The sequence below is a fragment of the Octodon degus genome, unplaced genomic scaffold, assembly GCF_000260255.1.
Source record: "Octodon degus isolate 3935 unplaced genomic scaffold, OctDeg1.0 scaffold00049, whole genome shotgun sequence".
In the NCBI taxonomy this organism is placed as follows: domain Eukaryota; kingdom Metazoa; phylum Chordata; class Mammalia; order Rodentia; family Octodontidae; genus Octodon; species Octodon degus.
This window is the reverse complement of record NW_004524625.1, coordinates 5,078,202-5,101,737: the sequence shown is the minus strand read 5'-3', so window position 1 is coordinate 5,101,737 and position 23,536 is coordinate 5,078,202. Positions and strand designations below refer to the sequence as shown.

At 51.5% G+C, this 23,536-nt stretch overlaps 1 protein-coding gene across 6 annotated transcripts in view; it reads left to right on the top strand.

Moving 5' to 3' along the window:
- Tenm4 (teneurin transmembrane protein 4) overlaps positions 1–23,536 on the top strand; it is a 707,062-nt gene that overhangs the window by 415,008 nt on the left and 268,518 nt on the right. For 5 of the 6 annotated variants that reach the window (XM_023716612.1, XM_023716611.1, XM_023716609.1 and 2 more), the window contains exon 7: positions 19,401–19,610. The exons of the other annotated variant lie outside the window; for it this stretch is intronic. In XM_023716612.1, coding sequence (XP_023572380.1) covers positions 19,401–19,610 — 210 coding nt within the window. The remainder of the gene's footprint in view (positions 1–19,400; positions 19,611–23,536) is intronic. 6 annotated transcript variants of the gene reach the window in all.

Genomic DNA, 23,536 nt, shown 5'->3' with positions numbered 1-23,536 from the left:
TACTAAGTGACCAGTGGACCTAATGTGTGTGTTGTGGATGCTGTAGACAAAAGGATGACTTGGGACCTAAGCAGAAAACAGCAAGATTTCGTCTTGGATGTCAGAATCCTATAACTTCAAACTTAGGAACTGTAATTTCTGGACTTTTGAACTTAATGTTTCCAGATTTTGTTGACCCATGAGTAGCTGAAGCCATGGAGAGCAGAACAGGAAGAGCGAAACGATTCTGCTAGCAATGGTGGTGGTAGCCACGGCGGTAGTAGAGTTGGCAGGCTAGAGGGAAGGATCTCGCAGCAGGCAGCTGCGTGAGGAGAGGATAGGCTGCCTGTGGAGTGAGGCGTGAGGTGGCTGAGGAGATTCAGGCACCAGGCTGGGGCAGAGAGGGACTAGACAACAGGAAGGAGTTAGAGAGCTGTGGGTTTTCAAGGCCCAGTCCATGAGTGAGGCTCTAATCCTAAGAAGTAAATACAGCCCACACCCATCATCCCACCAGCATCCCAGCTGGAAAAGTGTGTCACCAAAGGTGACTGGGTAATTAGCCGCTCAGAAGAGGCGTGAACATTTATTGTGCATTTGCTCTGTGCCAGGTGCTCTGTGCAGCTCCATTTGCATCATCCTCAGTCTCATATGAGTGTGACAGGGCAGGTGGATAAATCTCCATTTTGCTTTGGAGGAAACTAAGACTCAGGGATTAAATAGGGACAGATCACAGAGTAAGGCAGAGTTGGACTTTGAGTTTAAGTCTGCCTGATTCTAAAACCTGGTCCCTTCATTTTCTAGATAAGAAGCTCAAGGGGCCCAAAATAGAACACAGAAAGCTGGAGCCAGAAGGGCCTGGGAGCTTCGTGCCTGCCCAGTCCCTCCCTTGCTGTTGCTGAGATCCCCTCCACGGGATGCCTGATAGACACAGGACCCTGCTCTGGCGCTGAAGCCCTCCCACGGGCACCCTGTGTTAGAGCTGGGAGAGCTAAAGCCCTGCCAGGACACAAAGAACATCAGTGGGCAGCTAAGCCAGGAGCCAGGGATCCTGACCCCCAGCCCAGAGCTTCTGTGGCAAGTTCTCTCCCAGCTCACACCCCCCGAGCATGGGAAATCACCCATCTCTCTGCCAGGACCGGCACCAGCAAGGTGAGGCCCCTTCCTGCCTCCTGTTTTGGAGCTGTTTTCTCGTTAGAATCCCCAGGTAGACTGCAAACTCCAGCAGGGCAGAGCCATGACACAGCTGTATCGCCAGCAGCCAGCACAGGCCCTGGACACAGTAGGCCTTACTTCTTCAGTGCTGTGGGATTAAAAGCAAAATGAGAACACAGAAAAGAGCATCCTTCCGCTGACGTGCACTCTGGCCGAGGCTTCCCTCACCTGTGAAGCAGGTAATTACAACATCAAACAGGTTCACTGTGGGATAATGCCTTCAAAGTGTTGAACAAATACCAGAAGCTCCGGAGTCTATAACTTCCCTGAGGCCGGGATCACTGCGCTGCTCCCGGGGCCTGACTCCCAGGGCCTGGTGTAGGTGCGGCTTTCAGAAAACACTTGTTGAATGAATGGATGGATGGATGAGTGAATGAATGAACAGCACATAAATGAGAGATTTAAAAATACATACAGTTCTATCCCTGGTCCTGCGCACCACCTGGCGTGTTGGCGTATACTTGTAATCCCAGCCCTGGGGAGGCTGAAAACAGGAGGATCACTACAGGTCTGCACTGCGTAATGAGACTCTGTACCAAACACATAAATAAAAACAAAAAACGTATGAATGGGCTATGATATTTGGAGGACACAAGTGCTCAGAGACATAAGTGTTCTTGCTTCCTTCTGAGGGTGTGGCATCTGAACTCTGCCTTCCAGAACTGGAAAGGATGCTGCAGGTCCTAGGAACAGTTTAAACAAAGGCCAAAGTTCAAAGGCCAGGAAAAGCCCAGGGGCGCTAGTTCCTGAAAGCCAGCCTGAGGCTGGGGAGATAGCTCAGTAGAATAAGTGCTTACCTGGCAAGTACAAGGTCCTGAGTTCAATCCCCTGTACCGAGAAAAAAAAAAAAAAAAAGAAAGAAAGAAAAAAAGAAAGCCAGCCTAGAAACCACAGAACAGCCACAGAGGCCGGTGCTCTGGGCCATTAAGAACATTGTTGCCGCTGTTTTAAAAATAGGCGGAGTTCAAGGACTTTACCCGTCCCTCAGAGAACGCTACAGACTTCCAAAGAAGAGAAGCCACGTGGAGGGCCTGGAATGCATCAGCCAGGCCTCAAGAAGTAATCCTGACCTGGAGAGCCAACTGTTATACTTCGGAGCAGCCTCTCCTGAGGGAGTGCCTGGGCCTGGCTGGGTTGTTGGACCTTGTACCTCTGGGGGAAATGGGCAGCTGGAGGAGGAGCAGCCTCCAGAGAGGGTGAGCTGGTCCCCAGTGCTAGCCGCAGGGTGTGAAGCAGGCAGAAGGGCAAGGTCACACTTTCACTCTGAGGCGTGGTGCTGTCCAGGCTGCTGGAGGGGAACCTCGGAGGAGGTCCTGGCTGCAGCTGGGCATCGCTCATTTCTCGATCACAGGAACAGACAAGAAGTAAGAACTCAAGGCTGTGGGCTCCAGTCTCTGGACTTGTCCCTGAGGAAGGGGAACATCCCTGACCACTGATTTTCATGAACAACCACAGCCCTTAGTGGACCTTGGGCTAGAATGAGCCCAGTTCTCCAAGAGTGTCTGCCTTATCAGATGAAAAGGGTTGGGTTTTTTTTGGTGGAACTGGGGATTGAACTCAGGCCCTTGCACTTGCCAGGCAAGCACTTATTGTACTGAGCTATCTCCCCAGCCCCTGAAAAGGGTTGTAAGAGCAGGGTGGCTCTGTTCACGAAACACTGGTCCCCCTGCCTGGCACGAAGGGCCAGCCAGCAGAACCCTGGTATTCTTGCTGGTTAAGGAACACGGCATCTCCTTGGAAGGACACCAGCCAGTACAGAGCAGGCATCATTGTCCTAACTGGTGGCTGAGAAGGCAGCCTCAGAAGCATTTGCAGCTGAGCTAGCGAGGCTTCTTGGTGGGGCTCCTTCAACTCTCTCTGGAACACCAGGGAAAGACACTGGGAAGGCAGGAGATGCTTGTGCTGGATGAAAGGAAATCCAAGCTGTGGTTCCCCAGCAGCTGGCTGAACAGCAGAGCTGTGCTTCGCACAGGACAAGGCTCAGAAATAAGGGTGGACAGCAGAAGGCATGGAGTGGGGCTTCAGCAGGACCGCATACAGTGAGATACGATCCTGAGGGGCCTCACGGGCAGCCGCAGCTCAGACTGCTTCCCGAGGTCCTGAGTAACTCGGGCACTTATTATCTCGCAAGCAGGAATCCCAGGCTAGGGCCTTCCCAGGTATCACCCAGTCTCAAGACTCAGCTTTCTGACTTCCGGTGCTGCAGCCTCAGGCTCTGTGTCCAGATAACTCCACATCCGGGGCCCAGGCCCAGCCTTGCGCTAACTTCCAAGGGTCCCCAAGCCACTGTCCGTCAAGATCCACTGCCAGAGACACACAGAGGCATAACCGGTGGGGCAAAACCAGGACTCTGTTAGCAAGGGCGGCAAGGGCGGCAGGGTTGGTAGGCAAACGAGTGGGCACCACCAGCGGAAAGTAGCACAACTAGCTCTCCCCCTTGCTCCGCGGACGTCCCAGGGATGCAGTGCAATCGTGGATGTGAAAAGGTTTTCTTAAACAGTGAGGGCTTTGCGCACGGAATGGGCTGCGATTACCATTATAAAGTAATTACATTTCTATTATGGAATAATAGACCCAAATGCAGCGCCCTGCCTGTGGCTGTGCCTTCTTGCTCATCAACTGCCCCGCCACACACTCACACCTGCCACGGAAATGTGAGAGTGGTAAGCATCAAAAATAGGGCAGATGCTTCGTGTAATGAGCAGATGGGCAACCCGCTCTCTGCGAGCCTAATGCCGCGGGGAAGGGCTGCGGTGGGGAAGACGTGGACTTCTATCCAGCTTCCACAGCTTCCCCGAAGGGCCACTTTGTTTGTTTGTTTGTTTGTTTGTTTGTTTGTTTGTTCGTTCGTTTTAGCGGTTTAATGGTGCTGGGTGATTTGTTTCAGAAATAGCATAGACTTGCAGAACATAAAGGCCCAGCCTCTTTTGAACTCATTCCTCTCATCTGCTAGATGGGGTAACAAGCTGCCTACTCCACAGCTATTTGATTCCTAATCCTTGCGATTCCCCAGCAGTATGGAGCTCTTTCCTACCTCCGGGCCTTGACACATGTGGCTGTCCTCTCTGCTGGGGTGCTGGCACTGACCCATACCTGGCACACACATGGGCACACGGAGGCCCAGCAATGACCTCTTGACCTAGCCCACTCCAGGCTAGAGCACTGCCTCCTTTATGAAGGTGCCGCTGGGCCCCACGACCTCGCTGGCCTGCTCTGTGTTCCTACACTCACAGCACTGTGGGGCAGTGGCCCTTTCCAAGTTTGCTTGAAGCTTCTCAAAGGCATGCAGGGAGCCAGCCTGGTCCCTTCCATAGCTGCCCTGAGGTGGGAGCACACAGGACTGCAGTGAGCTGGCTGGCTGGAAGTGAAAAGCAGGACACTCCTGGGGGAGAGAGTCCATGGAATGCCCTGTACCACGCACACCAGCCTCTACAGCCCCTCGACTACAGGACCTGGAGGGCAGCCACACCCCACCCACACTTCTTAGTCTGCAGGGATCCCTTTCACCCTTCCCCAACAACATGATGCATGAGGCAAATGCAGTTGGTGTGTGCTGACTGCGGGCACAGGAATGCTGTTTCTCAGGATCTGCCTGAAAAATGGCGAGAGCTTGGCACAGAAGTACTGCCTGATGGCTGTCCTCCCAACACCAGGAAATTCCGTTCTGCTGCAGTGGGGGATCAGGCTCTGCTGTCCGAGGAGCAGGTCTGGATCCGCACCCCCAGACTGGGACTATTAGAGCTTTAGCCTCTGAAGGGCACGTTCTTCTGTGCAGAGGAGCCTGTTTGATTAAGAGAAGCAAAATGAGCTAAGGCCCTGTTTCTCTTCCAGCCAGTGCCTTGGATCAAGATGGACAGCCCTCCCGGAAAGCTTTGGAGACTGGACTGTTTCATTACTTGTGTTGACTTTTAGCTCTGTTTTTGGTACCCAATTTCCTCACTACAAAGCCATTAATCTCTTCCATGAAGGAGTACAGGGAAAACTTGAGTACAGGCTAGCCAAGGCCAAGCCTTTCCTCCCTCCTCCTCCTCCTTTTTTTGTTTTAGGGTTGTTGTTGTTTTTGTTGTTGTTGTTTTGTGCCAGGGTTTGAACCCAGGACATTTTTGTGCAAAGCTACATTCCTAGCCCCTTATTTATTTACTTACACACGTGTGTAGGACAAGGTCTTGCCAAGCTGCCCAGCCTGGGCTGCACCGTAGGGTCCTCCTAGAGTGCCAGGATTATACCAGGCACCGTGATACCTGGATCCTTTTCTTCCTTTTCCAAGCTGACTGCCTGCCAGCTCTCTCTGCAGCTTGTTTATCAGTAAGATGGGAATAATACCTATGTCTGAGAGGGGCCAGAAGAGCTAAATGTGGTAGACAAGTGACAGTTCTTTTCACATCATGACCATGAGCTGAGGAAATCTCATGCTTGGCAGGATAGGGTGGCGTGGTAAGCAGAGTGTGGGCTTAGAGGCCAATCTGGATTTGTGATTTGCTGCAGTAGGTCTGAATCACATGCTTCTCTGCGCTGCGGTTTGCCCACCTCTAGAAAGGGCTTCTACCCTGGAAATTCCAACAGACAGTGCAGTGAGGAGGAGGAATTTGCCATCTCACCTCTCCAAAAGCAGACAGAAATAGGTTGGAGTCCCAAACTCAGTACCCAAGACTCAGAGGCCATCTGGAAATAGGACCGTTGCACTTGTGATTAATTAGAATCAGCTCACCCTGGAGCAGACAGGGCCTGGTGCAGTGTGAGGTCACCTTGTAAGATGACAGCTGCACAAGGATAGTGTCGCACAGGGACCCCCTGTGACATCGAGGTCAGAGACCAGAGCGGTCCCAGGAGCCAGGAGGGCCAGGGAGCACCCCTGGCCCTGCCAATACCTTGATTCTTGGATTTCAGCCTCCAGAACTGTGAGACATACACGTTTACTGCTTCTTTAAGGCCAGTTCATCTGTGGAGCAAGCGCAGTGCTCATGGACACTGAGCTCCTAGGTGCTTGCACTACGCCTGGCACACAGAGGAACTGGGTTGGGGCTGCGCCCCATCTTAGCATCACAAAGCCTCCCTCGTGGAGAAACACTTTCTTTATTTTTTATTTTTTTGGTGGAACCTGGGATTGAACTGAGGCCCTTGTGCTTACCAGGGAAGCACTTATTCCACTGAACCATCTCCCCAGCCCCCACAAAGCCGCCTTTGTGTACAGAGCATCTTTGTGCCTGACTCCTCCTTGGAGGCCCCTGCTCTGAGAACTTCCCCTGGGGGACATTCCCAGTCCAGAGGTGACAGAGTCCCGGGACAGCTTGGGCAGCCATTCCACATCTGTGCACTCTCGCACTGACTGTTTTCCTGGATTGTCTTTTCAAGATTTTTCAGGACTGACAGAAGAATTTCTTGCTCCTTTTTATGTTTATACTTTCCCCAAAAAATGTTGCTGGAAACTATAATGGGAATAAGAGAACATGGCACGTGGGGCAAGCTCAGCGGATGCTATTTAGGGTCAGGGCGTTCACCAAAGAAAAGCTATCGAATGGGAACACAGCTCAACGAGTGCTTACATTCACACACATGGCTTTGTGATATTTTTTAAAACTGTATTGAAACATGATAATGATTTAGAAGCTCTGTAAATGATAAATATAGCACTCTGGCTGTATTTTTTTAGCATCGGGTCTCCAGGGTCTCACTGTGTAGATAGGACACATAGTGATCCTCCTATTTTCAGCCTCCCAAGTGCTGGGATTACAGGCATGTGCCACCATGCCCAGTCCTACTCTGGCTGTCTTTCACTTGCTTTTTTTCTTCTGTCTGATGTCTGCCCAGTTCACTAGTTCTGCTCGTCCTTGATTCTGCACTTGGGTGCTGTGAAAGACAGAGTGAGTCCCTAGGTAGGAAGAACCCCTGTGGGGCCTGATCCAGCTCCACCCCTCCCTGGCTCCCTGGCTCTAAGCAGGAGGTTAGGCTGCACGTGACTGTGCTCTGCCCAGGCAAGTAAGGGATCAGGAGCGAAGCCCATGAGTTACAAGTGCACATCCTCATGTTTGTGACCACGTGCCATCCAGACTACTTCGGCAGGAAGTTTGTAGCCCAGCAGAACGAGGCTCAACCCCACCTAGAGCCACCACTCAAGGGAACTTGAGCATATTCTCTGTGAAGTTTCAGCCAAGGGAGAGATCCCCGGGTCCTGTGGAGCTGTGATGGATAATTGGCATGATCTACACAAAGCATCCTCCATGGTGCTACACACCCGGCAGGTGCTGCCCTCCCTCCCCACGGACACTGGTGCTTTTCCTCTGAAGTTCTCTTTGCCTCCTTACTCTGTGCCTACCACCTCTGCCATCCCACACTCCCTCTACCTCCTTAGCATCTAAGGAAGGATAGGCCTGACAATCGGTTTTATGGTGCCTTGGTCTTGCAGCCTGGAGTTTGGCAGACGTGTCTGTTGAGTGGGGAAAGGAAATGTAAAGACACTTCCTCAGGAAGTAATAAATGACTTTAACCAGCTGTTTGAAAGACTTTCAGAATCAAGTCTCAGGACAACAATGCAAAGCCCCAGCCTCTGTGCTGAAGAGCTCTTCCTGACCAGACTGTCCCAAACCTGCCATAAATTCAGTGGCTCTTTGGTCACCACTGCCTACAAACTTTGACATTTGGAGATAAGCCAGCCACCCATGTAAGCCTCCAGGGTGGTTGGATGAGCCATCTTAAACCCGCTAGACACGGATCTTGAGGATGGTTGGAGCTGCCCAGGAGAAGCCCGAGTCACAGTGATACTAGGGTCTTAGTGGGTCTCCTGGTCACCTCCATCTTTGACCCCAGTTTCTCCCTTGCCACTCTCCTCCAACTCAGGCGTCCCTAATCCTCCGTGGAAGTGGCCTGTTTCTGTCTCCTCCAGCTGTGGGGCCAGGTGCCCCTTTGGGGGCTGAGCTGGTCTTAGTTCTCTGCAGAGTTCTTAGCAGCACACACAGATGGCCAGGATGTACACCTGGAGTCTACCATCAAAGAGGAGCGAAGCAGCAGCAGCACTCCTGAGCACCTGGCATAGGATGCGCATACCCTCACTTGGTACTTTCTGTGGGACTCCTGTATGAAAAGGCCCAGCTCCTGAGGGCCCAAGGGCCCAGAAATGAAGCAAGCTGCCCAAACAATAATCAGATTTAAACCCATATCTCACTCACTGCCCTGTGCTAGTTGGAGTACCTGGTAGCCCCATGTGAGCTGTGAGTCCCCACACCTGCCTTCAGGTTCTCTATCTGAAGTGGGGTAAGGCCCTTAGCCTGCCCTGTATGGTGCACCCACCACTGCGGAATCGCTGGGAGCTGTGGACCCCTGGAGACAAGAAGGCCAGTGTAGGCTTCAGGGAACTGGGTCATAACAATGCATGCACAGTGGTACCTGTCCATCTGTGACCTCGGCCCGAGCACACCTCGAGGCCCACCCCTCACACTCTCCTTGCCAGCCTTCTCCATCCTTGCTGCAAGGACCCGCCCATTGGCCTTTGTAGAGGTATGCATGGCTGCCTCCTTTGTTTACTTTTTCCGAATGTCACCTCCTCTGGGAAGCCTTCCAGGTCACACTATTTAAAATAGCACACTCATCCCCCACTCCTAGCACCATACCCTCTTGACTTTATAGCATTGTCTCCACTCAGTCACTATTATTTACTTTTTTGTTTGTTGATTTTTGTCTCCTAGCAGTATGTAAATTTCTGAAGGCAAGGATTTGGCCTTTGCCCATCGGTGATTGTAGAATAAATAGTACCTGGCAAAGTGGGCACAAAGTAAAATATTTGAGGGGGAAGAAAGAAAAATGAGTAAAGGATCTGGTAGACATTTCTCCAAAGATGGACAAGAGGTTGGAAATCACAGGAAAGAGACTCAGCATCATTGGTCATCAGGAAAATGCAAATGAAGCGACTGCGGGATGCTGCTTGACACCTCCTATAAGAGCTGTAATCAAAAAGTTACATAACAACAAGTGTTGGCGAAAATGTGGAGAAATTGGAGCTGTAACACCCTGTTACCAGAAACGCGAGGTGGCACAGCCAGTGTGGAAAACTGTCTTGCAGTTACTTGAAGAGATTCAGCATACGATTTTCCTATAAGTAATAAGTGGCAGCAGAGCCTATAATCTCAGCACTCTAGGAGGCTGAGGCAGGAGGATCACTGATTAGAGCCCAGCCTGGCCAACTTACTGACTCAGTGAGACCCTGCCAACAGAAAAGAAAGTCCTGGACTGTGCTCCAATAGGGGCGAATATTGGAAACCTGATATTCAGTAAGACCAGCCAGGCATAAGAGAACACTTAGGATTCCACTTCTGTGGCGTGTCCAGAGCAGACATGTCCGTGGAGACAGGAGTGGGTGAGAGCTTGTCTGGGGATCCGGGATCTGGGGAACGTGGGAGTGGCTGCTCAAATGTGTGCCTTTCTCTGGAGGCTGCTGCGAATGTTCTAAAATTGATCATAGCTGGTAGTGGCGCAAGTCTGTGAACACAGCCAGCACCGTTAGGTCGCACTCTTGGAATAGATAATCTGTGTGGCATGGTAATTATACCTCAGCCACACTGATGGGAGATGGCCGAAAGAAGAAACGGGTCCGTGTCCCAGTGACGGGGCCACGTCAACCAGGGGACCACGCCGCGGGTGAGCCTGTGTGAAGACAGGCCTGGAGGCGCGGTGCGGGGGAGGGGCGGGGCCTGGCTGTCCCGGCAGCCACGCAAGCAGAGCCGCAGCCTCCAAGAGCAAGTGCGGAAGGATGTTGTTTGCTCAAGTTCCTGGGAAGTCTGTGCAAGGGAAGCTGGAGACCAGGTCGCCGAGGCCGAGCCCCTGACCGGGTGCCGCTTGCAGGGAGCACGCTCCCAGGACAAGTTACAGCGACAGCCGCCCTGGGCCCTGCTGCCCCCCATAGCCACCTTCTCAGGAGCTGGCTTCTGGGCGCTCCCAGGCCGGGAGAAACACGGGCAGAGCGGGGCCCCACAGGCCCAGCCCGGCCAGGGCGCCTGGGCACCTCCCAGGCGGGGCCGCCGGTTCTCGGCTGACTTGCTGTGTGTTTTCTTCTCTCTAAAGTAACTTCTGTTATTTTTTCAAATCCCACTGCTGCGCATTTTTCTTGAAAATATGGCAATATAAAGAAAAAATAGGGCACCAGGGAGATAGCTCAGTAGAATAAGCGCTTGCCTGGTCAAGCCAAGGGCCTGAGTTCAATCCCCGGTTCCACAGGAAAGAAAAAAAGAAAATTCCTAATTCTAATGCTATCAGGTAACTAATATTAATTAATACGTTTTGTAGATGGTGCATGCGCACTTGAACAGAAGTCAGAAATGGTTTTCATACGGTTTGCACCACACGTTTTTACACCCTGTTTCTCCTCCCACTCACTGTTCCTTACAAAGGTGGCGCATAATCTGTTGGGTATAGACATAAGGCAGCAGTTAAAGTTTTAAAACTTATTACTGTGAAAGACACACGGTCGCTAATCCCTGTCAAACATGCTCACCCCCACTGTCAACACGTACCCACTGTTCTCCCACCTTCTGAAGCAGTCCGGATGTGTTTCACGAACACTTGTGGTTGCATCACGTGGACATCATGATGTCCTGAATCAGCTCGAAGTGTTTTCACACTTCACGGTCATTTTGCCCTTGGTGATGCGGTAGAAGTCACGTGCTGCAGGTCCAGTGAATGCCGAGGACGAGCACGCACCGCAGTGCGTTTGCAGCTTGCCTGTCCATCCAGGCGGTGAGCAGTGTCAGTCCCTGCCGGGTTTCATCACACCTTATTAACCCCACTCACGAAGTAGGGCTTCCAGAACTGCCTTGAAAAAGGGAATCTAGCGCCGGCCGGATAGCTCAATGGACTACAGCGCAGGCTCAGGGACCAGGGTTCGATCCCTGGGGTGCGCTGAGACAGCGACTGAGCCTGGGCGTGATAGCGCACACCTGTAATCCCAGCACTTGGGAGGCTGAACACAGGAGGATCACTACGAATCCGATCTACGTAGTGAGACCCTGTAGACTCTACTAAATACATTAAGAAAAAGAAAAAAAAAAAAAAGGGATAATAGTGGAGTAAGGGTTTTAAGTGAGAGGGGGATGCTGAGGGCAAGTAAAGGCAGTGTGTCTTTTACTATAATAAACTTTTCAAACTTTCACCGTATGTTTTGATCACCTCTTGTATGATAATAACTTTGTGTTACTGTACCTCATTTACAGAAATAAGCATTTACTTGTTAAAATGAACAATGCTCAATTAAGATTTTAAACTTTACAATTTTTAACACTTAAAAATATTTTTTACTTTTTCTATTATACAACTGTGATGAATGTCCTTAAAATAAAATATTAAAAAGTCAAATTTTAAATGAGTTTCTGAAAAGGAAATGCTCAGGTAAAAGTTAAATTGTACCTCATTGTAATGCTAGTGTCCATGCATGAAATCATTTTTGTATTTAAGACCAATATCTCTTTTAGTACCTGTTAGACACCAGGTAGTTTTACACTTAATGCTTTATTTGGTGCTGTGGTTTTCAAAAATAAGCTTTGAGGATGTAAAAAGAGCCATCTATGCTCACCATAAAATTTTTCCAAGACATTAAACCATATCAAAATTCAGAATTGCTTGTAACAATGAGATTCATTGTGAAATTTTTTTTCAATTTTAGCCCACTTTTTCTCCTATACACTTATACAAAGTTATTCCCCCAGTGAACATTTTATGAGCCTCTATCCTGCCAGAGGTGTCTGACTTCTCATTTTACCTAAGGCCATTCAGATCCTGCGCTTCTCCATAACCTCCCCCACCCTCCATGGCCCTCGAGACGTGGACGGCTGTTGCTTCCATCGTGCATAATCTTGGACCTCTATACAGCCTTGCAGTGTGTGGTCCAGCAGAGCGGTGAGGGGGCTTGGTGGTGAGCGTGAGGTGCTGTTGACCCGGTACACGGATCCTCGGGCCCCAATTCCAAACTGTAGATCCCCGGCTTCTTGTGTGGACTCTAATGTACAGTTCACTGCCCCCAAACAGGATAGGCATGTGACAGATGGCCCAAATGGGGACTTTGACAGGAGAGGGAGGCACACTTATTAATCGGTGCAGAATAATCGGTGTAAATTGGAATAGACCAGAATGCGTGAGCACTGTGAATTTTCAGATCTCCAGGTCTTTGATACATGTTGCAGGAGTGGGTTCCAATAGATCTCAAATCACTAGGGGAGCTGATGCTGCAACCCTCTGCTGACTGAGACTCTGATGCAGGCCAGGATACAAACATGAGCACACGTGAACGTGACTGGCAGGACTGACCACAGGCCGGAATCCCACCACAGCAGAGCCCCTCCACTTCTAGCAGGAGACTCTGTTTTCTTCGATACCCATCCTCTACACAGAACTGCGATTTTACTCATTTAACAAAGCAGTTGGATAAACTCTGCTGGTGCATGGGAAAAGGTGTGTGTTCGGTTTGCAGTAGAGGGCCTAAAGGCTGAATCTAGCTGCCCTTCATGGAAAGGATGAACTTCCAAGTCAGGGTTCCACAAGGAGGAGGGGTCTGTGCCTGTCTAGGAGTCTGATGGTTTGATTCCTCATCATTTAATTAGTAATGGCTGGGCATTGGGCAAAGCATTTTACATGAAGGCTGTTGAATTACAGGGCTGCAAATGAAGAAGGTATCAGGAAAATCTTTTAATAATCTAGGGAACTGCCTAAGAAAAAAGTGCCCTCCCAGGAGCCCACTGCAAAAACTCTTTTATAGACGGGGACTACTGTGTATACAAGGCTACCAATGTCCCCACCGTGACCTAGATGAGGCTTACCACAGATCATACAGTTCCACATGGGTATGCAGATGCATTTCTCTTGACTACCAAGCAGTGCTAAGAAGTACGTTTTGTGAGGAGCCGTTCTTGGAGAATAGCAGAGGCGTCTACCCGGTAGCCCTTCAAGCCTCACAGCACATCCCAGATGAGCTTGGGATGAGAATGCTAGCTGGCTCCTCTTGAGAACAGACTCGTGCCAATTATACATGAAAGTCCAAATGAAGGAGGGCTGCCATCAGTCCACGCACAGGTATGAGTCGCTGCAGTTGTTCTCTTGTCCTGTGTTGTCCTCTACATACATCACGTATTTCCCTCACACTTGCCCCTCCCTGTTTTTTATATCAAGGAACACACATTGATAAGAGTGTCCCTGGCAGACAGCCCAGTCATCATGGTGTCTTCCCCCACGCCATCATGCTCTGTCTGAGTCTCAGCAAGTCTCCGTAGTAGGCATTTTCCAGGAGAAAAAGTAAAACTAATGGAAGTGACTTATGCAAGGTGACAAAGCCTTCAGTGGGAATGGGCTTTCCTCCTGGCTCCCCCAACAAAAAGAAGGCCATGGATTTTTCTTTCAGGTGTTTATCTACTGGCCTCCCCTTCCCTGTGCCTGGTGACAAAGATGGCTGCAGTTGCAGTTTCTTATCTGACTTCCACAAGTACAGAAAAATAACTTCATGCCTCCAAGCCTGTATTGCTTGATTCCAAAAATGGGTATAAAGCCAGTCATGGTGGCAAAGGCCTCAGGCCCAGCCTGTGGGGAGGCTGAGGCAGGAGGATCATGGGTAGAAGCCAAGCCTAGGCCATTTAGTGAGACCCGGTCCCAAAGTTAAAACTAAAACTGGGCTGAGATGCAGCTCTGTGCAGTGTCCCTGGTACCAAAAGGGGGGCGGTGCTAACGATCCCCTGCTCTGAGTTGTGTTCCCTAGAGGAAGCTCAGGTACAGCCTGCAGCCCTCAGTGGCCACCCTTTACCTCTCATAGACACTGGGATTTTGCTTAAGATTCTCCTAATAGAAAATAAAAGGTGTTTCTTCTGTGATGACAGGCTTGGACAACACTAATCTGTGCTTCTTGGTTTTGGGAAGCAAGGGCCTGTGCCAAGTGTTCCACATGTGTTCTCTCATGAACAAGGAATGTATTATTCTGTTTTTATGGACTCAGAAACTGGCCCCAGAACAGGTAGGAAGCATCTCTGCTCACACTGCCAGAATCCAAGAGACCCAGAGTTCCTCTGCAGGGCGTCTAGACTCTGAAGTCCTTCCAGGGTCACCTGCCGCTTCCTGCAACCTGTCCCCAGGACGCAGGGCCTCCCAGAGTCAGCCCTTCCATCTGGGCAGCCATGAGGGCCAAGCGCAGAGCCCTGGGCTTGTCCCTAGGATCCTGGCTGTGCCTCTGTGAGGTGCCAATTAGACAGAAGTTTGTGTGTGCCAGGACAGCGGGCTGCTCACGCCTGGTCCTCGGTGCCCAGAACGCAGCTCTGTGAGCTGGAACCCTGCAGCCGGCACCTTCCACAAACCTGGGTCCTTGTTCCCAAGGGTCACATATTTCTCCCCAGGAAGTCCTAGACCAAGTGCGTCCTGTCCTGGGCAGGACAGGAGCACTGTGCTCCAGATTCCACAGGAAGGTGGCATTGTTGTTCCCCTGTGCTTCGTGGTCTCTTGTGCCTTTCTCTTGTCCCTAAGCCTTGTTTTTAGGAAGAGAACATGAGGGTGAGGTTTTCTTCCAGCTGGATGTCGTGAAGAAGGGACCTGGAGAACGCGGGCCGCCTGGCCTCCTGGGGGACCTGTGCAAATGTCCACCCTGCCCCTGACCCAAGCGAGCAGGAGTCTCCTCACTGGCTGCCTTCTTTCTCTATCTTAGCTGCTAGAAGCCAAGGCTGGGCTCCCTGAGGCTTCCTCTCAGGAAACTTGGTGGCTGTCTCACTCCCCACAGACCCCTTGTCTGCTGGAATAGCATATGGGTAGGGTCACTGCAGTCACACCAGTTCTTTGGATCACAGATGTGACACAGTGAGTGTCTACAAGTGATAGGTAACCAGGAGACGTTGGTCACAGCTTGCCTTGTGAGCATGTGGGCCCCACTCACCTGCACCTTCAGTATCCTGCCTGAGCCCCGCCCTCAGGAAGGACATCCAGGTGACTGAGCCGATGCCTGGAGTTCACACAGTAGGGCCTTCTGAGGCACAACGGGGCCTCTCCCCTTCCTGCTCCTCAGTGCCCATGAGGCTCTCCAGGTACTGAGACTGGCTTCCTTTTCCAGGATCTAAACTCAGATCTGCTATTCGAGTTTCGGTACTTCCACATAGAAGTGATGTGCTGTTCCCCGGGCACTGTCCTTCCTTCCATTCACGAAGCAAATGTTTACGAGCACTTCTTCTGTGAGACTCCAGGCTAAGGCCTGGAGATGTGGTACCAGCCAAGGCAGCCTGGGGCAGAGGGCGGAGAATCAAGCACCGCAGAGTGAGAAAGGTGGCGGCCAGGTGAGCGTGGGGCTTGTGGGAGTCCTTCAGGTCCAGGCTGAAGACACCCAGGAGGCCTTCCTGAGGAAGGCAGCCTGAGGTGAAGGCCTCAGGGTGAGTGAGGGTAGCATAACCCATAGCCTGGTAGCAAGGAAAGGAATGCTTCAGAAAGAAGGGACGTTGTGTGCTCAGAGACAGCTGCAGTGTTGTGGGGCTTCCGGGGCCTGCTCACGTGGACTCAATGTGGAGAGCTGTGCAGTGCTACAGAGCTGGGGACGACAGCAGTGGGACGGTGGGGGTGCGAGAGAGCCTGCGTGTATGGGCGGGTCCAGGTGGGTTCAGCGAGAAGTGAGATTAGTGGAGACACCAGAGACCTGAGAAGCGCTGGGAGGGGCTGAGAAGGGCACTGCGATGGAAGAAGGACCAGCATGCTCCCCCTGCGGAGGGGCTCCCCCTGAAACTTTCTGTGGTTCCATGAAGCCTTTCTCCCTTCCTGGAGTTGAACTGGAGCCCAGGCCTCTGTCCCTTGCACAGGGCTGCCTGTGGTGCTGACGTCCCCTCTCGCGCTGGCTGCAGATGCGCCTGTGCCCCACCCCCAGCGCCTCCTCATCTGCCTGCTTCGGTGTTTAGAAACTGTGTGGAAGGAAGCAGAGTTATAATGCTTTTATGGACACCCATTGCTCTCTAATAAAAGAGACAGTCAGTGCCCGTCTCAGAGCAAACCCCCCCAAAGAGGAGCTGCTCTTTTCTCCCCTAATCTCCACTCTGAGGATGTAGAAATCGAGGGTAAGATCATTTGTTCTAGGGATGCTGAGTGCAGGTGGTCTGGCTGGATCCAGAGCCCTTGCACGTAGTGTGACCAACTCTGCTTCTACCCACGCCGGAAGTGGCCCAGCCCCGCACTTGTGCGTGCCTTTCCAGCACTCATGTGCTGTGTATGTTGTAGAACATACACTGAAATTTGAAAATCATGAGTTCGAGTGATAAATATTTCCTGCTACTTTCTTGCATCCCAGGGGAGCATTCAGTGCATCTAGCTTGGGGGTCACTGAAGTAAAAGCTCCATTGCCTGAAAGGGAGGGAAGGAACCTGCTCCCTCAATAGCCACACGGTGCAGAGCTGGGAGACAGCGCAGTGGCACCGCGCCTGCTGGCAAGTGCAAGCTCATATGTTTGGTCCCCAGGACAAAAAAAAAAAAAAAAAAAAAAAAAATCCATAATGTGCAGAAACTTCTGGTACCCACTATGGGTCAGCTTCCTTGTTAGGAGCTTCAGATGCGAGTGGTGGATATTCAGGGCAGCGCGGATCCTGAGCAAAGGCTGGGAGGTAGACTGGGAGGAAAAACAGGCACTGGCAGGGCGTGGGGCTGGGTTCAACCCAGGGTCCCTGAAGTTTGTGATGGAACAATTTATTTCATTCTGGAACTATTTACTGGGTAGAGTTTGACAGCTTTATTCAGGAAGAAGCTGAAACAAGCGCAGTGGAACAACAGATCATGTTTCTTAGCTTGGGGCTGAAATTCTAACGATTCAGCATGGTATGGTACCAGTTATCCCAAGCTCATCAGAAGCTCTGATTTGAGATTAAAAGATATCTTTACTTAATAAAAGATGAGGAAAGGGCCCGCAAGATACTTCAGAGGACTAAGTGCCTGCTTAGGCAAGCACAGGGACCTAGGTTCCATACCCAGCTCCACAGGGCCACCCCTTGCCCTCCCCCCCCTTCACTGAGCCAGGAGACTGGGTGTGTTGGCGCATGCCCATAATCCCAGTGCTGGGGAGGCTGAATATAGGAGGATCACTAGGAGTCCAAGCTGTGTAGTGAGACCCTGTACCAAAGAACATAATTAAAAATAAATGATGAGGATATGTATGTCTGTTTACTTAATAGATGCAGCCTGGTAGACAAAAATCTTTCCCAAGCAGGCTGGAGAGAAAGGGGTTTCAGGAATGGGGCTCTTGGTGGTGTGGTTTTGATCAGTGTAATAAACATTTGCTGAGTGCTGAGCGCAGGCTCCTGCTGGCTCCGCACACTGTGTGCTCATATGGGATGTCTTTAGTCTTCGCAGCAACCTTGCAAAAGGCAGGGTGTATGGAGGGGATAATTTATAAACAAACTGGAAGCACACAGCTAGTAGGGGGTGAGGCAGTGAAGCAAACCATGGTTCTGCTCAAGTGCAAACCCTACAAATTCACTATACATTTTTGCATGTAAAAAAAAAAAAAAAGACACAAATAACTGAACATTTGGTGGGACAAACATAATGTCAGGCCAGAAAGACAAAGTTAGTCCAGAACAAGGAATGCTGAGCCTTATGGTTGCCTGGTAAGTTGTGTGGGAAAGGAGAAGGTTCCCTCATCATGAATCGGCAATACTGGTTTGGACAGGGGAATCGTAGCCCAAAGCTTTAGATAAAGAAACCAAAACACAAAGGACAAAGCCACCCAAAGATTGTGTGTTGCTGGCTGATTCCTGATGTCTCAATTGCCCTTGCTGCATTTCTAAAATAAACCCTCCCAGAAGCGCACAAAGCAACTGTAGACAATGCTGCCCTGCACAGTGAAGCCCAGGAGCATCATTAAGGTTGTGGGACCCGAAAAATCTCACAGCATTTGGTGAGGATGAACTGAGCAGGCTTCTGTCATGTTGACAGAACACAGAAAGTGCTTCCTTGCCCCCAACGATCAGTGGCCCTCCATTCTCCCTCCTACTTAGGGCCCTGCCAGATTGCAAGGAGCCCTTCTGGGCTGTGTTACTATTGCCCAGGGTTTGGTCAGTGTCTATGAAAAGATGGGTGGAGGTGGTTATGGTGTATGTCCTCTGTCAGCCAAGGTGGGAGAAAATAAGCCCGAGGTGTCAACTGGGCATGCTGTCTCGTACCGTATGCTTGTATATGTCTGTGCCTGTGTGCTCCCCAGTAGGCGACATACTGCACATGCTGAGAGGTCAGCCCCAGACAAAAACACATTGTCTGCACTCCCAGGCCTCATCCCAGGCCTGCGTCCTTCTTCTGAAGAGCTGGAAGTTTGCTCATAGAGTTGTGAAAAGCTGGCCATTCCAGCTTCCAACCTTGACGGAAACTTGGAGTCAGAGTTACTGCATCTTAGAACTCACAGAATGGTGGCGTCCTAATATTGTAGGCTGTCACATTCAGCTGTTAGAACGTAAGGATCCTGGATCCTGGGAGTTAATTCATTTAACACATACAACTTTAACACCAAGTATGTGCCACCTACATTCTGGGGGTAAAGAAGTGAGCAAGACTCCAAGTTGCCCTAGGTTCTCAGAGAACGTCAGTATTTAAGAGTCATAAAATGTGAGGCTGTTAGAAAAGTAAAGCACTAAAAAAAAAAAAAAAAGAAAGTAAAGCACTGACGTGTGGAAATCCTGGAGTGCCGAAGGTGAAGGGAAGTCTTAGATCATTCTCTCCAGCTCTCTCTGGCTTTTATGAGGCCCAGAGCGTGTTGCAGGCATGTCAGATTCAAATTTCACTAGGAAGAATATCATTCAGTTCAGGGATATCTCAGAACGGCCAACTTCGAGGGCTCAGAGATCGCCCCATCTTGGCTGCTTCTTTTCCAAGTGAGGCCACCGCGGCTCGGGGAGGAGTATCAGTGTTTTGCTGGGTAAGGTAGACCAGCCAGAGGCAACCCCGGGCTTCCGGGCATCTCGCACGGCACAGGCCAGCAGCTAAGGCGCGCGCCGCTACGGAGGTACCCTCTGAGGGCTGAGCCCATCTCCCAGCTCTTCACCAGGAGCTCACGCAACTTTCTCTGCGGAGAAAGCAACCCCGCCCCCAGATCACAGATCACGTGTGCAGTAGATCGCAGAGTTGGGAGAGCCCCTTCCCCCCGTGCGTGTTTTATTTTGATCCCCCTCCCACCCCCTGTGTGATCAATTTTCATTATTTATTTATTTTTTTTTTTTGTCTGTGTTTGTCTCTGTGGTTCGCAGGTGCGCCCGTGCATTGTTCGTCCGCTTCGTCAACCCCCATTGAGCAGTCCCCCTCCCCGCCCCCCTCCCCTCCGGCCAATGAGAGCCAGAGGCGGTTGCTAGGCAACGGTGTGGCCCCGCCAACCCCGGACTCAGACTCTGAGGAAGAGTTTGTCCCTAATTCATTCTTAGTTAAAAGTGGCTCCGCCAGCCTGGGGGTCGCAGCGAACGGTAAGTGTCTTTTTCTTTTCCTAACTTTTGTGGGTTTGTGTCTTGTGTTTCCTGTCGTGGGCAACGCCTGCTCAGGCCCTTGCAGGGGCGGAGGGGCCAGGGGCGTGGTGGGCTCGCGGGCGTTCAGGCCTGGGCGGCTGGGATGGCTGCAGCCCAGCAGCAGCTCCGGGCCGGGCTTGCGCGGAGCGTCTGGAGCTGCTGCTCCCTTCGCTGCGGACAGACCTGAGCCGGCAGGCGCAGGACTGAGGTGCACAGGCGGGCCGGGAGACGGAAGCGCGAGGTAGAGCCCGACAGGTAAAGACACAAAGATGAACGCGGGAAGAAGTAACGTCCAGAGATAAAAAGCACTGACTGGCGTCCTGTGCGCCAAGGCCTGCGCCAGAGATTGCCACCTGCTGCTTTTTTCTTCTTGCAGTTCGTCTTCACTGCTCTGCCTCTGAGAGCTGTATAGTAGAGTTCCCATCAACAGTAAGAAAACTCAGAGCATTTTATTCTCAATAAGCCCAGCACTGGCTACTGAAGTTCTGAGCCTTAACACAGCCTGAGTCAGAGGGCCCCCAGCGCCAACCAGCTGCAGGCTGAACCTGGCTGAGACAGAGCTGCAGGCCTACCTGACAGGCTGCCCTGGCTTCCCAGGAGGGGCGTGGGCAGTCTTGTGGGAGTGCTCCGGGCTGATCAGGGCATCAGGGCTGGCCAGGTGCTGCTAGCCCTGTGCCGCAGTGCTTGCCCTCTCTGCGTCCTCTAGAGAGGGCCAAGCCTTTTGAAGGATACTCTGCGGGGGATTCGAGCCTCCAAGGTAGGTGGGATGAAAGTGAGGTAACCCGAGGTCACCCTCACGCCCCCTTTCCTTGATGATTCTAGGAAAGAAAGCAAATGAGACCTCAACCATTTACCCACAAAAACAAAGCCGCCATACGCTGTGTTGATCTGGCAAGTGTTTCTTTGTAAGTCCCCCAGTGAGACTAAATCCCAGGTCAAATTCTAGACACAGAGACCAAGGTTTGAGAACGCATAAGGCAGAGTCCATGGCAGTTAAGACAGTTCTGTGTGAACTGTAAGTTTCTTGCTGGGCAGGTGAAACAAGTCTCACTGCCTCTAAGTTTATCTCTTTAAGCATAAAGGGGGGTAGCATCGGGCGAAGCTTGAAAGGACCTGTGTGTGAAAGCTCCCACGTCTCACCAGGCAGAAACATGCTCCAGGACAGCTGAGGGAATAGGGAGGAAGGAGCCTAGTGCAGGGGTGACAGGATGACCCCAAGGAACCTCCTTGTGGCCTCGGAGGGCCAGCGACATCTCCAGGAAGAGATGCTAACTGGGTCTGTAGGCGTAAGTCAGGCGTGCCCGGCAGAGAGAGAGCAGGAAGAAGCACGCTTGCCTGGGACTCCGGGGTCCTGTGATCCCACAGGAGGACAAGATGGCTGCCTGGCGAAGGCACCTGAGCCCCTCTAGGTACTCCAGGCCGCCCACAGAGGAGGGAGGCTTTTTACCCACCTCCCTTCCCTGGCCAGGACCTTCCCCAGCCTCTGCTGTCTCTGTAACCCTGTGATCTTCAGCCTTCATAGCTGTCTTCTGACTGGGCTTCCACGTTATGTTGCCGGTGCCTGAAGCCCGGGTCATTGTCCAGGGCCCGCTCTATGACACTCTCCAAGGGTGATGTTCCACTGGGTATTTCCTGTCACTGTGCACCATTCAAACAGTGCAGAAGGGGAATCCTGGGCCGGAGTGCAGCCACCTGTGAATATTTGTCCTCAGCAAGTCGCTGTCACGCCACAGGCCTCAGTGTCCACACCTGGCCGCTGATGGAACAATTCCTGTGGTGCTCTGATTTTGTGAGCATCACGTTGGTGCTGCATCTCAACCCTGCCCAGGGCCTTGTTGAGCTTCCAGAGAAGAAAAAGTTCTCTGGCTGTCTCATTCATGCATGTGTGCATACACATACATACGTAGCATGTTCTTTGTTCATTTCTGAAAAAATAAGCCTTGCAGGTGGAAAAAAGGCAAGAGATTAAAGCCTGTGGCCTCTCCTTTTGCTAATTACCAAGCAGAGCGATTGCTTTGTTGCAGGTTCTGAGGCAAACTGAGGTGCTGCTACGTTATTGATGTGCGGGGAAGGTGGGAACTTTGGCCCCCAGCAGGTGCTCAGTGTTACTGCTCTGTGGCTCTGCTCCCCTTAGGGCCCTCGAGACCCTTGGGACCCTTCCCGGGGACCTTGGTCTGTGCAGCACTGTAAAGAGTGCTAATGACTGTGTCCTCTGCCTGGCTTAGCCGGGAGGGTCTGCGGTGCTTGCTGCTCTGCTGCTGGGGTTTGGGGTCCTGAGAAATTCCAGTGCGTTCAGCACACAGCTGGGCCCTGCCACTTCCTCCCATCCCCTGAAACCACCAGGGAGGTCTTCCTTGGGCCAGAGGCCCTGCCACTGTGGCACGGACCTAGCACTAGCAAGTGACAATGTGGCCGCACCATGGGGGCTCAGTCCTTGTGTATAGGGCAGTGATGATGAAGCTAGGGCACAAGTATTGTGTATTTTTCAAGACAACAGCGGTTAATGTATGTGTTGTTTTTTCTGAACTAAAACCTCAGTAACCAGGTTGAGTCGCAGTTGCACTTTGGGATAAATGGGTGGGCTTAGGGTTCCAGTTTGGGCCCTCACCTCTAAAAGGTTCCCCATTCCTGCTGTAGGGTTCTGTTTAACTTTGGGTGGGTGAAAATATTTTAATGTGATTATCCCGATTTTGCTAACTAGAAAAGTATCGATGTTTATGAACATTCATTTAGCCCAGAGCATAAGATGTGAGGATTTTTTTTTTGGGTGGGGGCTGGCTCAGGCTGCCTTAAGGACTGGTCTGGTATGGCGTGTGGAGCTGGGGACCGAACCATGGTCTCCTGTGCCTGACTGAGTTTGCCCAAGCAGGTGCTTAAACTGAACTAAGCCTCTCCAGAGCGTAGGATGTGAATGCTCACAGGACCCTCAGATCGGCTCTCACTTGTGCCACCCTAGGCAGGGTGCCTCGCCACTGGGTTTCTCAGTTGTTCCATCTGTGAAATGGGAATGTCTGCCAGAGTAATTATGGAGTCTACAGTGGACAAAGCTGGCCGATTCTCTAACCCACAGGATATCCCAGCCACCTAGGTCAGGCTTTGGAAACCTCCATAAACAGAACAATGCCGGCAGGGCTGGCTTCCCAGGGGACTTCATTCTGTCTATATTTTAAATGATAAAGGAGCCTCCCCAGCTCCTGGAGGGTGACCAAGCTGAGGCTTCCCTTGGTGGAGCTGACCTCTGGGGACCAGCGTGGGCTGCCTTAGCTGCCCCGCTGGGCCCTGCAGCTGTGTCAACTCCAGCCCGAGACTGGGGATTCCTGGCCTTCTAGGCCTCAGAACCACCCTGTGAAAATCCCCTTGTAAAGTGCACGTGGGGCAGTGCTGTGTGGCTCATTGTCCCCAGAGAAAAGAAAACGGGGCGCGTAGCTCTTTCTGTCAGCACAGCCCTAATCCTCCCCCAAGGGCACACATCCAGAAATCACTGAGGTATACAAAAAAGATTTTGCCAAAATATCAACTGGTCACGGTTGAAAAGCTGTGGAAGTGGTTGGGATTAAGTAGGTATTTGTCCCTACCCCAGAGAAACTTTTCAGAATAAATATTAGATGTTTCATGAATTATTCTAATCTAAATTTTGAAGTGAGGAGGCTTTGACATGTGGAGGTTAGTATTTAAGAGGGTCGGGGGATGAATCCCTGAGAAAGCTGTGAAGAGTTTGTCAAAACCCAGGGGAGGCAGAACGGGAGAACAGAAAGAACAACTCTGGGTGCCTTCTGCCTGGGCTGTGCCTCCCTCACGCACCAGCCTATTCAGGAGGCTGAGGCCCAGGAGCTTGCCACTACTGGTCACAGATGAGGGGCCTGGGAGAGTCCAAAGCCACGCCTACT